The sequence below is a fragment of the Trachymyrmex cornetzi genome, unplaced genomic scaffold (genome assembly GCF_001594075.2).
Source record: "Trachymyrmex cornetzi isolate Tcor2-1 unplaced genomic scaffold, Tcor1.1 scaffold40, whole genome shotgun sequence".
Classification (NCBI taxonomy): Eukaryota; Metazoa; Arthropoda; class Insecta; order Hymenoptera; family Formicidae; genus Trachymyrmex; species Trachymyrmex cornetzi.
The window spans coordinates 216,713-234,246 of record NW_017298744.1 but is presented as its reverse complement, the minus strand read 5'-3'; the positions used below and the strand labels follow the sequence as shown (position 1 = coordinate 234,246).

The 17,534-nt window shown below is 33.6% G+C and overlaps 2 protein-coding genes across 4 annotated transcripts in view; one reads left to right on the top strand and one right to left on the bottom strand.

Annotated features, from left to right (window-relative positions):
• Positions 1-555: 555 nt before the first annotated feature.
• LOC108764220 (aladin) lies at positions 556-3,963 on the bottom strand. Of its 3 annotated transcripts, XM_018512348.1 has the most exons (9): positions 3,895-3,942; positions 3,704-3,801; positions 3,317-3,397; positions 2,814-3,219; positions 2,134-2,251; positions 1,767-2,066; positions 1,507-1,676; positions 1,095-1,422; positions 556-940 (listed from the first exon to the last, which is right to left on the bottom strand). In XM_018512348.1, the coding sequence occupies exons 4-9, from the start codon at positions 3,170-3,172 to the stop codon at positions 644-646; spliced, it is 1,572 nt and encodes a 523-aa protein (XP_018367850.1). In that variant the 5' UTR covers positions 3,173-3,219; positions 3,317-3,397; positions 3,704-3,801; positions 3,895-3,942; the 3' UTR covers positions 556-643. The 3 variants fall into 3 exon arrangements, with proteins under 3 accessions (XP_018367850.1, XP_018367849.1, XP_018367851.1); XM_018512347.1 differs by lacking the exon at positions 3,317-3,397 and having other exon boundaries at positions 3,704-3,963; XM_018512349.1 differs by lacking the exons at positions 3,704-3,801; positions 3,895-3,942 and having other exon boundaries at positions 3,317-3,472.
• A 781-nt stretch (positions 3,964-4,744) lies between these two features.
• The window catches only part of LOC108764234 (uncharacterized), a 38,603-nt gene continuing 25,813 nt past the window's right edge, over positions 4,745-17,534 (top strand). The window contains exon 1 of the mRNA XM_018512368.1: positions 4,745-5,425. Coding sequence (XP_018367870.1) covers positions 5,371-5,425 — 55 coding nt within the window. The 5' untranslated portion in view covers positions 4,745-5,370. The remainder of the gene's footprint in view (positions 5,426-17,534) is intronic.

Genomic DNA, 17,534 nt, shown 5'->3' with positions numbered 1-17,534 from the left:
ATTTTGGATTTTGTATTGTTTGAATAGCTCTCTTTTTTGAAAATAAAAACTGTCAAAAAGTTACTTAAATTAAATCGATCCGATGCAGATACTCGAGACACGCTCGACCATTCACATTTACACATGCAGAGTATTGAAAATAGCGTGGGCCGCGAGACGTACATACGATACATACATAACGTGCCGGCAGACCGTTTAGCATTCGGTCAAGTGACGTAAAAATAGAAAGACGCGCGCTCTGCATGTGACTTCGTATAATTAGGCACCGAAGAGAAGTTGTGTCCTATGCTCCTCCATACGTTACAAGCGTAGTCTATTATAGAGTCTAACGACGGGTATCCATTTTTTTTCTTTTCTGTCTCGAAGGCAGTAAATGGGTTTATAAACTTCTTCCAAACGAGAATTACGTAAACTCCGCCCACATATACGCGTACGCATAGATACATATATCTAAAAAAGTTTTTTTGAAGGGTAATTAATTAACAATCAATTTAGAAAAAATCAATTATTAATAAGTAGTTTTCTTGCAGATAAATTTATTAAACCTTTTTTCCATTACTAAACCATTTACAGATGTGTGTATATGAAGATAGAAAAATTGTATGAAACTCGTATTTTATCTTGTCGATATTATTATAATAACTTAATATTGTCTATAACAGTCAAAACTGTACAATTTACTTGGTCTCATGGATTGTGACAATAACGTGGAATGTGTGTTAGGATCAACCTTAGATTCACTTTCCACAATCGGGAAATGCTGCACTCGTCCACTGCTCCAAGCTATTGTTAAACAAATCCATGACGAAGATTTTTGAAAGAAGTTGATGCAGTTTGGCACTTCTCCAGTAAATCCTTTAATAAGGCAGCTTGCCTGTGCTTCCACTATTCGCGATAAATGACTTAAGCTTGTTTTGACTAGAGCAATAACTGGACTGTCCTGTTGAAGAAACAAATTAACACAAGATGTTCTGCAAGATATTTCATAAGTTATTTATTTGTTTCTTCTGCCTAAAGTTGAGCGCATATCTATTTTATTTTATAAACAACAATGCATAAAGAAGTACAGCTAAATCTAAATTTTTTTTACAAACCTGAAAAAGAATAGCAAGATATTTTCCTGTCGGATCCCATTCCATAGAAACAATTCTACCTCCCACCGTGACATAATCATCATTATCCTCTGATGAGAAATTCACTTTTGTTAAATCGATTAGGCGCGTAGCTATTTTTATATCGTTGTTTGCCTTTTTAACATCGAATATATTATTCTGCAGTGGCAATGAAAATATCGTAGAAGGATCTTCGGTAGTAGCAAAGAGTAACGTTAAATTGGGACCAAAACATGCAGTTGCTACACGACCTTGGGGTACAGTCCATCTTTCTGCATGCCATGGCGTTGGAACGCCAGTATTCCAAACTCTAGAATTAAATATTCACTTCTTTAACTGCATATTTAATTGAGTTCATTGTAAAAAAAGATGTATACAGACTTAAAAGTATTACCTGAAGATCTTTCTGCATGAAGCAGAAAATAATCGCAAGCCACAAGTCGACCAACATGAAAAGCATATACCACCTCCACCAATACGTTTTAGCGGAATTCCTTCCTCTTTAGAAACATTCCAGATTATTATATTTAAATCTGTTGGTGAGCAAGACGCCAACAAGTCACCCTAGAAAAAAAAACGCTTTATAATAGTATCTGGGAATAACAAAAAATTTCCATTATATTTAATTAATATAGGCAGAAAAGGATAGATTACTTGTGGATGCCATGCGACACTTGTGACGGGAGCATGATTTCTTTGACTCAAAAGTACTGCATGGCTAAGTAAATTACTAGCTGCTCCCAACTCTATTGTCCAAATTAATACTCCGGAGTAACAAGCCGCTGCTAATTCACGACCAGCATGAGGTCTCCAACTTAAACAGCAGACTGACTTTTGTGCACTATGTCTCAATACTGGCACGCCTAATAAACCTTGCGAAAAAATACGAATTCTATCGTCTCTCATAGCCACAGCCAGGCGAGTGCAATGTGGATGCCAGGACAAACATCGTACCTATCATAAATACTTATAAGCGAATTTCGAAAGTCATATATTTATTCTTAATATTAAATGATCCTACCAGCGATGTATGCCAATCTCGTGTAGCAACAATGTCAGCAACAGATCCATTTCCCGACGTCGGCAACACGTCTCTGTGATATATTCCTCTGTCCATTAAATCCAATATCGAATTTAGTCTGAAATCATTAAATATTTTCTATCACACACAATATGAAAATGCATTAACTCTCCGGAGTTGACATGAGAATCTGTGACAGTTATAAATATGCTGCATTTATAAAAGTCATTGATTTCATATTAATTAAAAGTGGCAATAATTAATTTCAAAGAATCAAAATAACAATTCGTATAAAAAAGTATTAATACTAAATATATTTCAATAAAAAGAATCAAAATTTACATCTTTTCTAAAATTTATCATATTTATGAATTCTAATATTTTATGATTTCTAAGATTTTTCATTATATAATTTCTGATAAAACCTTATAAAATCTAAAAAAAGTTTGATATTTTTCCAGGAATTATAGACTAAGAAATTTGAGAAATCTTATATTTGAAAATACACACATATAAATAATTCTAAGAAAAAGTGTGGACTTGTTCAATATTTCTGAAAAATGTTCCAATTTGTATAAGAATTCAAGAAAAAATTTTTACTAGATTTTGAGTAGGTCTGATAGATCCACATCATCTAAAGAATTAAGTTCAGGAATACAATGAAGACTGAAATATTATACCTTGTTGCAATCCAATGTACAACATTTGTGATCTGTTCTGGATCTGTAGCAGCGGCAAAGCGAATAGCCTCAGACAATCCTCTTTCTCTCCATACATTGGCAATCTTTTTAAAGATGCTATCGTGAACGGGAAGAAACAATTCACCAGCGCTGATTGTACGTGCAGTCTCACGGGTTGCAAGAATCTCCTGCGTGATGGAAACCTCAGGGTAGTCACGCAGGTACTTGGCGAAGGGTTGCATCTCGTCCTGCAGCGCATCGTAGGTACAATAATGGACAACGCCTTCTATCAAACCGACGGCGGCCACATCGCCAAAAGCGGGACCCTCGAAATCGTGAAGTGACAATATCTTGAGCATCTTCCTCTCCTGTCAGTCGCCGCTGCGACCTAACCTATACGTTTAATCTGTAAAACAACAAAATAATTACTTACTCAGAACCTTGGTTTTCCAATTATTTACATAAACATATTATGACGTAAATAGGGACAGTTTTTTCATTACCGCGAAAAATGTAGCACCTTAAATATAGACATCTTGAAATATTTGTTCATCTTTAACTTAATCTCGCATGGCGTACATAACCTATCTTCGGTCGAGCGGCCAAAGTAGACAATAGAATGATTTAATTTAACGCTTCACACGAGAAATATATCTATAATTTCAATTTAATTATATTCGCATGACAAACTTTTTTCAGTCATAAAGACTGTCCACGAAAAACGAAAGTATTACCAACTTATGATTGTAAACTCGATATCGTTTGTCACTTCATATTCAACGACGTTAGATTCTAATTCTAGCGTTGTATTTAACTTCAATAAATTATACGTCACACTTATAACACGGTTATAAAAAAGGGAAAAAAGTAAATTCAATATTTCTACGTACAAAAGATACTAATAATAAGCCGTACTAATTCATCGATCCTTATTTTCTTTTTTCTCGGAAACACTGCACAAGTTTGATGTAAAATCCGTTTAACTTGGCTGAAATTCAAGTGAAAATTATATATTATGTTCACACATATTTCGTTTACACGTGCGTGAAATAGCGCGTCTCGAATAAATAAAGTAAATGACCTGAAGACGAGAGACAAAATGCAATGACTTATGACAGCGAGAAGTACGAGAAACCTCAAAACCTGAAGAAAGCCGCGAAGGCGCGAATGCGGCGAATCGCCGCGATTGTCGCGATCAGCCGGAAAAAATGGCGCGTCGTTGTTTACGCCGGTTGCCATGGCAACAGCCAATCGCGACGCGTGGCGACGGGGGCGCATGCGCACCGCGCGCGAGGCGAGCAGTTCGAATCTCCGAGGGAATCGCGGACTGCGGAGTTACAATCGGCTCTAATCGGTGCTTAGAATTCGACAAAATTCACCGCGAAGACTCGGTTCACGAACACGATTGCGAGGCGGGCACGACGCAGCTGCACTGCAATTCTTATCCGCTCAAAGATCCCACCGAGGAATCGAAACAACCGGCATTGCGGCGGCGCGTACAGGTTACGCGAGGCACATCTGCACTTTCTGCACCCGTTTGCTAGCGACCGCCTATCCCTCTCGTCGCGTCGAATGAATTGGAGTAAACGTCAGGTACGTGTTGCTGGGAATCCTCCTAAATTGTTTACATTTAGAACGAGTGAATATATATTCGGGGGTTGAAAAGACAGAACGCGAAGATTTTGAATGCAAAAGATGCAAGCAACGCGAATAGGCCTATGTACCACCTCGGGTGCTTTTCATTTAGTGTCGTTCTATCTTTGTTATTCACTGAATGTGAAGAAAAAGACAGAACGATGCTGTCGACTCGTGAGTCGTATCATCAAAGCACGGAAAGCATCCATCGTTTCTCTCTCTGTACGCAGAAGGTGCAGCTGAGTGCAGTAAAACGCGGTCGAGAGGAGCAGTCTGGAGCAGTCTATCGGCTCGTCACGGCGACGGTCATTCCGGAGGAGGGAGAACCTTCGTGAAGAAAAGAGAGGGAGTGAGGAAGAACGGTGCGAGGTGGTGGGTGGTGGAGCATCGGCAAGGGTGAAGTGGGGTGAGGTGAGGTCCGCAGTGTGCGGTCGCTGTTCGAGCGGCATGGATTACATATTAGAATTGCTCGCGTAACGATAGAGAGACCGAGAAACTTTGCCATTTCGCGAAAGCGATATTCCGCGCCGTTATACATTTTAACACGTCGTCGAGTCGAACGAACGAACGAACGAACGAACGAACGAAGTGATCCATAAGGTTCGTAGGACCTGGGCTTTTTTAACCCTCCCCCTCCCCCACCCCGCTCCTCCCTCCAACGATCGACGAGCAAGCGAGCGACGGCGATCCTCGCGATGCTACCGACGAGGTAGTGCGCGAACCGTGTCCGAGAGAATGTATCGCGCGATGACGATCGCGGAGCACCGAGGGTTATTAACGTCCTAAAAGGGAGGAAGAGGAAGAAACGAACAAGGCGGATCGAACGTGGAAAATCATCGCGGCGCAGGACGAGACGTAGAGCGAAAGAAGAAGAGGTGGTAGCGACCGGTGGTGGTAGTGGAGGTGCGGGCGACCGCGAGAGATGGGCAAGAAGGGTTCCAAGCGGAAGACCCGATGGAGAACCCTGAGCATCGGTGGTGAGTAATATTTCCACCTTCTGTCTGCTTCTCTACCTTCGTATATACCTTCGAAGATTGCACGTTTAGTCTCTGTCTTCTCATTCGTTCCAGTGACGGTGCTCCGCCTCCTCGCGTAATCTCGCGGAACGCTTTCCTCGCGAAGCGGGCGATTCCGCAGCGCGGGTGCCGCGAAGCGTGCGACCGGTCATCGATCAACGGCGCGCGCGAGAGAGAAAGAGAGAGAGAGAGAGAGGTCAGGGGACAGAGAGAGGAGGGAAGAGAGGGAAAGAAAAGAGGAGAGAACGTTATCGTGTTATCGCGAGGAGATTCCCTGGGTCTCTTCTCTTCCTCCTCTTCTGTCGTCTTCAGGGTACCGATCGTGTAATTTATTCCCTACGGCGGAAACGTGAAAAGTGAATAATTTCTTATGAAGTCTGAGATATAATTGAAAGCACAGACAATAGGACAGCGGGTCGATCATGTAATGTAAGTCTTTCTCTAGACGGAAACGTGAAAAAAAGTGAAAATTTCTTTTTGCGTATGTGTACATACGTATATAAAAATTTTCACTTTTCACGCTCCAGAGAAGTTACGTGATCGATACCCAGGGAATAATAGAGATTCAAACCTCTATATTAGAATAAATGATTTCTAATAGATTGAACAATACTAATACTGTATTATTCTTAATTGTTTCTATTTTGCCTGTATTTTGTTATTATGTCTCAGGGGGTTGATTATGTATCTTGGAATGAGGTGAAAATTACAAAAGAACAAAATTCACTAGGGGTAGACCGATGAAATTACAAATATCCTAATAAATTTATTCACTTCTGTAATTTTTCACCTCTTTTCGAGATATGCGATCGACTTTCAGGAGGTCAATTGTGTATCTCGAAACATCTGGAGCTTGATTGTGTGCCTTGAAATGAAATGAAATTGACAAAAATGAGCAAAATTCACTAAGTTGATCAATGAAGTTATAAATATTGTATCGAATTTGCTCACTTTTATGACTTTCCATCTCGTTTCAAGATACATAATTGATCTCCAGGCTTAACTTCAGTGATAAAGAAAAATTTTTACTTCAGAAGAAATTACATGATCATTTCCCAGATTTGTTTTTCGTCTCGTGTTTCTTCCACCTTCCTCTTGGATGAGCCAAGCCCTCGAAGAGGAGAGGAAAAATAAGAACAACGGACTTGCTATTCTTGTAAACAATAAGCCGAGAGCGTGATGAGAATTTCATGATCATGCCGCGTGAATCGGTCTCCTCGGTCGATCGTAGTAAAGTTCCTGTAAGTAGAATAGTTCATCCCGTCCTCCTATAAGTAGAATATTTCATTCCTCATCCTGATCATGCGGAACATCCGAGAGATCTCTTTCTGGGCTGGATGTTCTCGCGAACCATGAAATTGCGAAACCAAATTGCCCTCCTCCTTTCCCTTCATATCCATGTAGTCTTCATGTAAAAAGGACATAAAAGATGAACGTCGCGGCTGTAGAATAACAAATAAAGACATTAGTCTCTAGAACGAGGACTCTGTACTACGCGACTTGCGTACATTTCCGATTTTGACAATGTGTCTGTTTATTTAATTGCGTGAATAGTCAAAACTCTTTTTTCGAGTAACTTAAGTTGAACTGGATTTACTTGACGCGATGTCGAATTTTCGACTCGTAAAAGCACCGGATAGAGGATTCTATAATCACGACGATTATCTAATCGCGAGAAGTCACAGCTTCTTGGAAAACCCACGTGAATTCTAGTTCTTACTGTTTATTCCTAAAGCCTTGTGTCCACGATGCTAGAAATAGTTCGAGATTCCAGACGAAGAAATAATTGACCAACCGCATTGTATCCAGCAAGAAGTAAAAATTTCCAGCATCATGTACGTAAGGCTTAACTTTTGACTTGCAAAAGCAACATTGTGTGTGGCTGCAATGAGAAAAATTTCTGATTGAAAATGAACCCAAATATTTTGATTATGTCAATTAGAATTTTGATTATTGCAACTACAATTATAGTAGATTTAATCAGAAATTTTTGTTTGCTGCCCCCCCCCATTTTTAACCAAAATTCCAATTAGTGCAACCAGACTCTTTCGTGCAACCATTTACTGGAACGAAGATTATTCCTATTATTTCTGTTATTATATGTACTTTATTATATATATTTTATTATGTATATTATTATTATATATATTTTATTATGTATATTATTATTATATATATTTTATTATGTATATTATTATTATATATATTTTATTATGTATATTATTATTATATATATTTTATTATGTATATTATTATTATATATATTTTATTATGTATATTATTATTATATATATTTTATTATATATATTTCTATTATTACTCTCATGAAAGATCATACACATGTTCGAAGTAATTGAAGGTAATCGAAGATTTACCTTTCGCAAAAAAAAAGAGTTTAAACTCGCGCTTTGTTTGCATACATTTATAAGACCCGATTCGATTAACATCAGTTATATTCATTTCTACCATTGTAAATTAATTTCAACCTCGATTTTACTTACTTTTTAGCATAACAATAATAACCAATTCAAGGTTAATAAGAGAGGATGCGCAATATTAATGTGTAATGATGACTTAACTCCATTTTTTGTGATGTCGTCTTTATTCAAAGTATTGATTGTCAATACTTTGAATAAAGAAGATAATTAATTAAATTAATTATTATTGTTATTTTAAGAAGTGAGAATCCTACTGAAATATTCTTTGGTTTACTTTTTAGCTTTTTCTAAATCTTTGAATTAGAAAAAAGTACAAAGTTAAAATGAGATTGAAGTTAATCTAAATTGAAAGAAATGAACGTTAGTTTACTTAATGGCAGTCAACTGGATTATCTATATTATAGTGAATAGTACGGCTTGAATGGAAAGAGAATGAATAAGTAATCAGTTAAACACGGTGAGAGTTAATCAACATCAACAGAATTAATTCCAACCATAACAATAGATCTCTCGAATCGTGTCTCTGTCGTCCGATTTCGCGCGAAAAGCCGAAGGTTTTTCGAGAAACTCGACGCGATATACTCGAAGCGTTGATCGTTATCGACAGTTATAAACTTTCCATTCTGAAAACAAAGAAAGAAGATTCCGAATTTACGCGACCGGGTCTGCGCACGTACATGCCTAACTGCAATAATAGAAGTGTCTATCTCGAAATCTTGCGCGAAGAATCGGAGCTCTATACGAGGAAACTCGCGAGGCATTTATTGTTACCGTAAGTTATCCAATTTGTTCATTCTGCCAGAACGTCGAGTCTCCGGAAAGACTTTAATCGTGGCGATTTCCGAATCTCGCGCGAAGAACTGCAGCTTTTTCGAGCGAGGAAAGAGTTAGAAGCTCGAGACATTCGAGTCATTTACTAAAGCGACAACTAAAATTTTTCTTTTCTTAATTCTTTCCACGACGGTCGAGGGAATTTCCGTCGAGAAGTTGCCTGAACCTTTCGGGGGAAATTCGATACGGCATTAGCTGTTGCCGATTTCACCCTCGGGGAGAGTTTACTGAGCGTTTCACTTGTCTTACAACTTCGTGATGTTAACACTTAGATATTACAGAAGCAGATGTAACTCAATCTCTTGAATTAAATAACATTTTGTTATTTTTAACTTCCATTCATGTCAAAATGTAATTCAATTCATTTCTGTGGTTAGTTTCAAAGTAAACATCGTCCATATAAACGTATGTATTTAGTAGATGCTGAATTAAATTTGAATTAAATTTAATACATTTTTTTAAGTTAAATTGTTTAACTGTATTGTTTTAGTCAAAGCATGATTTTAATTAACGATATATTGGAGCAACGACGACCTAATAGAAATGATTAAAAATAAATTAAATTGATTATAATTTGACTTTATAAATTTAACGAAATAATGATTGTGCAGAGAAAGTAGCTTTGCAACTATTGTGAAGCCTACGGTGCATTTTTTCCTGCTAGATTGCTTGCATTTTAAATTATTAGAATTACATGCATGCATTATTAGAATTCCATACAGAACATAGAATTTCTACTAATTTACTAAAATGCAAACAATCCATAAGCAATCGACTGAAGATTCTTTAATATGATTGATTTATATTTAGATTTATATTTAGATGCGGCGAGGAGTTAAAGGCAATTAGCTTAAAGAACTTTAGAATAGTTGCAAAGCTGATTTTTCTGCTGAAGCAGCCCATAATGAGTACAATTCATGATCTGCAATTTATTACTCGTATAAAAGCGCCTCCAGCATGGCCAATTTTACGCGTATTCACTAAATATTGGTCTGCTTTCATATGGTAATTATGCAGGGTGTCTCACAACTATCGAATTTCCTCTTAAGGACATATTCTAGAGGTAATTTTGAGACGAAAATTCTAATACGAAAATGTCGAGGCTACAATAATTTTTTGAATCATAAGCTAACTTTAAATGCTTATAAGTAAAAAACCATTCTATTTTTAGAGCCTCTATTATTATTTCTGGATTCTTTTGAACATTCTAAGACGAAAATCCTAATACGAAAATATCGAGGCTATAATAGTTTTCGAATTACACACTATCTTTAACCAATTATAATTCAAAAACTATTGTAGCCTCGATATTTTTGTATTAGGATTTTTGTCTCAAAATTAAGAGGAAATTTATTAATTATAATTCAAAAACTATTGTAGCCTCGATATTTTTGTATTAGGATTTTCGTCTCAAAATTAAGAGGTAATTAATTAAGAGGAAATTTGGTAGTTGCGAGATACCCTGTATATGCATATCGTGTGTGTGTGTATGTAATATTTGCTAATGTACATTGGCCATGTTATCTGAAATTGCTTTGAGGATCTTCATTGAAAAAAAAAAGTTATAGGTATTAATGGCATTACTTTAATTGAAAATAATTTCATTAATTTAATTCATAACATTAATGAAATAAATACGTTATGCTCTTGTTTTAATAAATTTTTATTTATTTCATTAATATTGTTATTATATATGAATTAACAAGATTATTTTTGATTAAAATAATGTTGTTATTAACAGCATTATTTTATACCATTATTTTATTTCTGCCTCGAAATTCATTGTTTGTCGATGTGGTCCTTTCACATTTACAATGCACGATTCATCATTCTGATTTACATTATTCACGATTATCTATCCATTCAGATTCCATGGAAAGTTAATTACCATAATGAAAAGCCTATTATAATAATTAATCCAATTTTCCAGTTATTTTCATTAGCAGTTCATTAGTATAATTACTGTAATTGGCTTATTATACACATCGCTTATTTCCTAAGACAATGAAATAACTCAAAAATTATCATTTCTTAGTTAATTGCAGAAAAAGAAACATAGAGAAAAAAAAAACATATTTTTATTCCTCTGTAATCTGCAGTTATTACATCAAAGTGGCATTTTAAGATTAATATTCGCCAATTTTAATGATTCAAAACGTTCGGACTCGTTTTCTACAAACTTTATTTGCCGCTGTTGTAACAAATGAGTGATATGAGTAGACATGAGTCTTATCGCATAAAGTAGATAACACTATGCACGAATCAACATAAATCGACTGATTTGTGATGTTTCGCGCCCCTTGACTTCGTTAAAAACAGCCTCGCCAGCAGATCATCAGACATTATCAGTAATCAGCGAATTTGATGAATTTAAACTTGTTTATTCGTTCATGAATCTCACACGAGTCGAGAACTGCGATTCGTGAATCACCTACGAATCGTAGTCTGGCGCAAGCTTTACGGGAAGGAGCGTAATACTCCGACTCGTACCACCGATGCATCGATCCGCCACTCTCTACCTAACTCTTTCCTCCTCCGTTCATGTCGTATACCTACTTACCCGCTTAGGTATACTGCACGCGGAAAGATCGGCTCTACGATGCACGACCTTCCTTCGTTCGTGTTGGACGTTTCTTTCTTCTGGACGAGAGCTAAGGCAGTATTTACTCTATTTGTCGACTTATCCTTGACTAATCATTGCCGAGACATGCTTCGATTTTCTGACATGATTCTATTAATGTGCGGAATATTTAAGAAAAAAAAAAAAAGAAAAAGTTAGTATACATGGAAATAACGATTTTGTTGAAGTACTTAAAAATATAGGTACACTGAGAAAAAAATGCTGTTGATTCAATTAAAGTCTATATTACGGGCTGTTACTAACATAAGTGATTAATTCATGTATATTTTTTTTGACATAAAGGCATAAATTATTATTTCAATAATCAAGGCCTTTATGTCAATAAAAATATACATGAATTAATCACTCATGTTAGTGACAACCCGTAATATAGACTTTAATTGAATCAATAACATTTTTTTCTTAGTGTAGAGATCTGAAAATAATCTTTGGATCATTAAAATAATTATGCATAAGAAAAATCAAGCATATGAGCAATGTTGCAAAAAATTTTGACGTTTCAGCAATCAGCTTAAGCGTCTTATATAATTATTTTGTTGATTCAATTTTCAAAATTATTTTCAAATCTGCTTATCTCTAACTAAATTTTCAGATACTTCAGCAAATCATTCTTTTTATATATAGTTATTTTTTGACATAGAGTAGTAGTCTCACACAGAAAAATACGTATTGTATGCAAATGATATAAGGTCTGTTCACGTTGCTCGCACTTTTTGCACTTGGCTTTCATGCTCTTTTCAAAGCCAAATATATATCTATCTTATTTTAAGTGCAAAAATATTTGGGGATTTTATGCAATGCGAACAGAACTATAATTACTTGTTTGAAAAATATCTCAAAAGTTCATATATCCATCCATGTAAAGATATATAAGATGATCGAGATGTATATATAATATATTCGAGAAAAAAGCGTGAGAGTGTTGGAGATAAAGAAGATAAAAGAATCCCGGTGATCAATGACAAATGCTAAGATATTGTTTCATTTTTGCGCCTGCATTGTTAAATTTTATAGGGTCAAATTAACTCAATGTGAGTCGCCACTGTTCCTACTCAATAATATCATTATTTTTTACTAAAACAATGGTTATATTTGACACTATACAGTATCAATTTAACATTATATAGTGTCGAATTTAATTATCATTTTAGTAAAAAATAACGATATATTTAGTAGGAGCAGTGACGACTCACATTGAGTTAATTTGATCCTATAAAATTTAAGTATGTGTTTCATTTTTGCACGAGATGAACATGTTTATGTTTTTTCCTTCAATATCTTTTAGACACATACTTATTCTGCGAGCACGTGAACAGAGTCAAAGAATTTGTGCGTCTTTACATAAATATAAACAGTCCTGTAATGTTGTACGCGTGCTCTCGATTTGCCCTCGATTTTTCTTTTTGTATCACTAAATGAGTACACTTTTACAACTGATTGCATATCAACTTCACGAAGATTACGTGACGAAGAAGAGTCGCACCATTTTAATAGTGACATATTTACGACGTAACTTCACAGATAATGCCTATCAAAAATATATTCCGACTTCAGTTAATTAATGCTGACGCTGTATGTTATCAGGATCTCATATTTGATGTTAAAAAATAACTCGAATTTTTTATCGATTGCGAGGTCGCAGCTCATATACATTTTGTCAGTGACCATGTAAAAAATATGGCCACTGAAATGTGAGATTCGCACCAGTCATTTTTCAGTTATCTTCTGGAAAGTTTGTCCATATATTCTCATGTTACACAGTTGAAAAATTGTTTAAATTAATTTTAATACATTTCACATGTCTCAAACAGTCCATTCAAATTTTTGTATTAATTTAACACAAGGTGGATATATTAAAAACATAAATATTACTTGTGTAAAAAAATTAACACAAAAAAATGTAATTCTGTTATAATTTGTAAGCAAACTATGGAAACATATTTATGCATTAATAATTAAAATTTGTATGTTAAATTAATTTTATTTATTTTTTTTTTATCTACAATTTACGTTTTAAAATACATTATCTATATGATATTTTGTTCACTTATAAATTGTGTTATTTTAATATTAAAAAATGTTGAATATCAATTTAACACAAAATATTCAAATGACATAATTACATCATGTTAAATTAACATTTGTGGCTATATTCAAAATTCAACACAAAGTTTTAACAAGAACTTGAATGGACCGGTTTTAATACAATAATGTTTTTTACTGTACACTACAATGTCCTTTACAATTATTGACAACGCGAAAATTTTTATTCACGAAAGGTTTAGATCGCCTCCTATATCTTTTCTACATGAAAACAATGATATATTAACAGCAGTCTAATTGAAAATAATCTTATTACTATAATGATAGTACTAATGAAACAAATATACGTCATGCTCTTATTTTAATAAAATATTATTTGTTTCATTAATACTGTTATTGCATTAACATTATTTTTAATTAAACTGCTATTGCAAATGCTGTAACATTATTTTTGTTCTGTGTATGATTGTAGCTTAAGCATAAATTCTAATTTATACATTGTAGTCCGGATGTGGAATAATTAATTTTAGAGTACGCAAATTTCATCTAACTTGTACATTAAAGTCTGTACGTAGGAAATTAGTTTTTGAGTAGGTACGCAAATTCCTTTTAGCTTATACATTAAACTCTGTACGCAGGAAATTAGTTTTTGAGTACACAAATTTCTTTTAGCTTTCACGTTAAAGGTTGTATGTATGAGAATTAGTTTTTAAATACACAAGTTCCTTTTTCCTTTACATTAAAATTTGTAGGAAATTTAATTTTTGAGTACCCACAAAAGGAGGGATCAATCATTCCGCAAGTAACATCCCAGAACGTGTTATAATAAATGAATACTTGAGAGAAGATAAATGACACTCTGTGATGCTGAAACGTAACGAAATGCATTGATATGATTACTCTTTATGGAATAGATATTTTCAAAAATCAACTATATTTTGAAACTGATCTCAAATATGCACGCGTACTATTTTTAAAACGTATTACATAATGTTGACATAATATCCTGATGAGAAATATATAGACGCGTCGTCGCGCGTATTTCGCGTTGCGAATAATCAGACTCTCCTCTCAATGACAAATTTTTAATAAAATATCATTGCGCAATATTAACATTTATTTAATGAGAGAAAACGATATAGATATTTTTTTGGTAAAATAGAGAATGTATTTGTTCAAATGGATAAGCGGAAACTTTTACTGTCGCGCGAAATTTATCTTTGATGATTGTGAAAGAGAAAGAGAGAAAAGTGGGGAATGGAAAATTAATTTGAAGCAAAAACAATTTGTATGACAAATCCGTAACTTTCCAGCAATGTCATTTCTATTGTGGTTACCTTCCGGAGCGGAAACAAACGTAGTGACTTCCGATTGAATCGACTTCAAAAATTGAAGTTGATACAAAACACATATGATCTTCTCTGTATTTCTTCTTTTGTCGTGTATTTGCCTTCGTCTTGTTGTCTTAAATACGATGAAACTTTCTTAGCACAGAGTGTAAATCGCTCCGTCTCTTTCGCGTGTATTTTTGTAATGAATGACCCTATCGATGTATATACGTCTTCGTCTATGCCCACCCGATGACCCAGTAGCTTGTGTCACCACTGTAAACTCATTTACCGAAGAGCGTTTTCTTTATCTCGCATGTTTTCGCAACGATATCTCGCATCTGGTTTTCGTGGCCTCCTTTATCGCCAGAGTGTTGGACAAGAATTGATAATAATACTTAAATTAACTGCAACAAATTTTATAAAATTTGTGTCGTTGGAGGAATGTAAGCCTCCAATGACCGAATTTTTTTTTAACAAGAATTAGGAGTAATAATTATCTTTATTGTAATTTGAAAGTGCGTAATAATTAAAATTAATTCAATTAAATTTTATTTGTAGTAAGTTTAGCATATTTTTTTGTCGGTGATGTATAGTTTAGGAAAAGTTTTATTGATATCGAGTTTCGATTTCGAAAGATTATTTTAATCCTTAAAATATAAGAAAAATTATTTCTATGAATTGTTTTACTTGCAAAATTTATCTTTAAAAATTTATCAAAATCCTCAAATTTTGACTATTTTTAAATATACTATTTAAAGTTTACAATTTAAACAAAATAAAAATTCGATTTAAACTTGTTATTTTGCAAGTATCGTCTATTATTACTCGATCCATTCATTGTTAGTATCATTTATCATTACACCTGTCAGAAGTAAACCACCTATATAATATTGTTCTAGTCATAATAACACAAACTGATTATTTATGAATATTCTAGTTAAATTACGATCTTATCGGATTATAAAACGATATCATTAAGCACTATATCATAAACGAAGTATAAAAATATCGTATAAATTGTACAAGTATATCGTATAAATATAATATATAGACAGTTTTATACAGATAAAAACTTAATGACCTAGTTTACGATTTTTTGTATTATTATATATTACGACACACATAGTGACAGATAAAAATTTATTTTATTTCGTGAATTTTATTCATTTTTATTTATTTCTCTCTTCAAATATTTTAAATTTATAATTGCATTTAAATCTTTTCGTTTTTATCCGATTGAGAGAAATAATATGAGACAGTAATTCGAACGTTTTATTGTCTACAAAATTATTAGACCGACAAGTGCTACACTTGCAATTAACGATCTGTGATAATTATTACAAAAGAAAATTTTCTCGCGCGATTCATGATCAACGTTGGCAAACACATTCGAGTACACTAGGTCGCAGAGCAGCAATAAGTTGTACGTCTCGGTGTAGGGGCAACTGCCAAATGTGATAGTGCCGTGTTTCATAACATCGTAGTAGGGGGAAACAACTATATATACACGCGTTATGTATTGTAATAATTATAGTGAACAGTCGAAAGCAGTGTTGTATAAGTCGCGGGTGCCATCGATCGTTTTAATCTTTTGTAAATCTTTATGGTAAGTTTTCCTGCAATTACACTATTAAATTCATAATGTCAATTATATTTAATTTGAGTTATTTTTAAGAATTTCTATAGGTTATCTGTTTCTGCTTAATATACTTTAATTTAATTAATGGAGTCAAATTGGAGCATATTGAGTAAAAGCAGATGACCTATAGATTATATTGATTACAATTTAACTAAAAAAAATGTATTACTATAATTTAATATTCTTTATTAAGTGCATTGTATGTTAATATGGACGTTGTTTACTTTGGAAATGACCACAGAAATGGATTCATTTACATTTTGACACATATAGAGATTGAAAATAATAAAATGTTATTTAACTCAAGGAATTGAATTGCTCCTTTGACGTCTAACAATATACTGCAATAGAAATAAAGTTTACATTAGCATTTTTAGTACTCTTAGCACGACCATAATTCCGCAAGAGATGAAATTTAATTGTTATCGTCGATGATATTGGAATGTATTAAGAATTGTATTGCATAATTCTTGCATATAGATATTTAAACTATGTTCATATTGCAACATTAACTTATCGAACAATGCTTATCAACTTCGAATACGTTTTTATATTTGTCTTTTTCTCCTCTCAATAATTTTGAAAAAATGGAAAGTATATATATACAAACGATAATATTTTAAAAAATAAATACGCAAATGAAAAATAAGACAATATTTATGAATGACTTCTACGTTTGACTGTAAAAATGAAAATATAGAATTTAATATTTTTTGATATCTAGATAGTAGTAGCTTCTGGTTTTTCATATCGTGTCATAAATTAAATACATAAAGTTTTATCAGTACAATAATCCTATACGAGCAGCCACTGTGATTAGATTAAAATATATTTGATATCGAATTGTATCTCAAGGCCATCTATGGAAGTTATTTCTGAAATGTTCTAAATAATGTAAATATATTTTGTTACATTTCAATTTTATGTTATATCGTTGCATTTAAAAAGGAATATGCAATAGAATAGCTATTACATACTAATTATAGACAGTTAAAAATTAACGTCGATAAAATGTATCAATGTATGTAGCTTAATTAATTGATTTGTAGTGATATTCTTTTTCTCTTAATAAAGTTCAAAGAACTATTGTAACTAAACAGAAGACACTTCCAAGAAATCAAATGAAGAATTTAAGCAAAACACATAT

Excerpts from the sequence above, each read along its gene's own strand:
- LOC108764220 (XM_018512347.1), bottom strand. The coding sequence starts at position 3,172 with ATGCTCAAGATATTGTCACTTCACGATTTCGAGGGTCCCGCTTTTGGC. Across the intron at positions 1,423-1,506 it reads TCATGCAGAAAGATCTTCAG|AGTTTGGAATACTGGCGTTC; the intron begins GTAATACTTTTA and ends ATTTAATTCTAG. Across the intron at positions 941-1,094 it reads ATCTTGCTATTCTTTTTCAG|GACAGTCCAGTTATTGCTCT; the intron begins GTTTGTAAAAAA and ends TTTCTTCAACAG.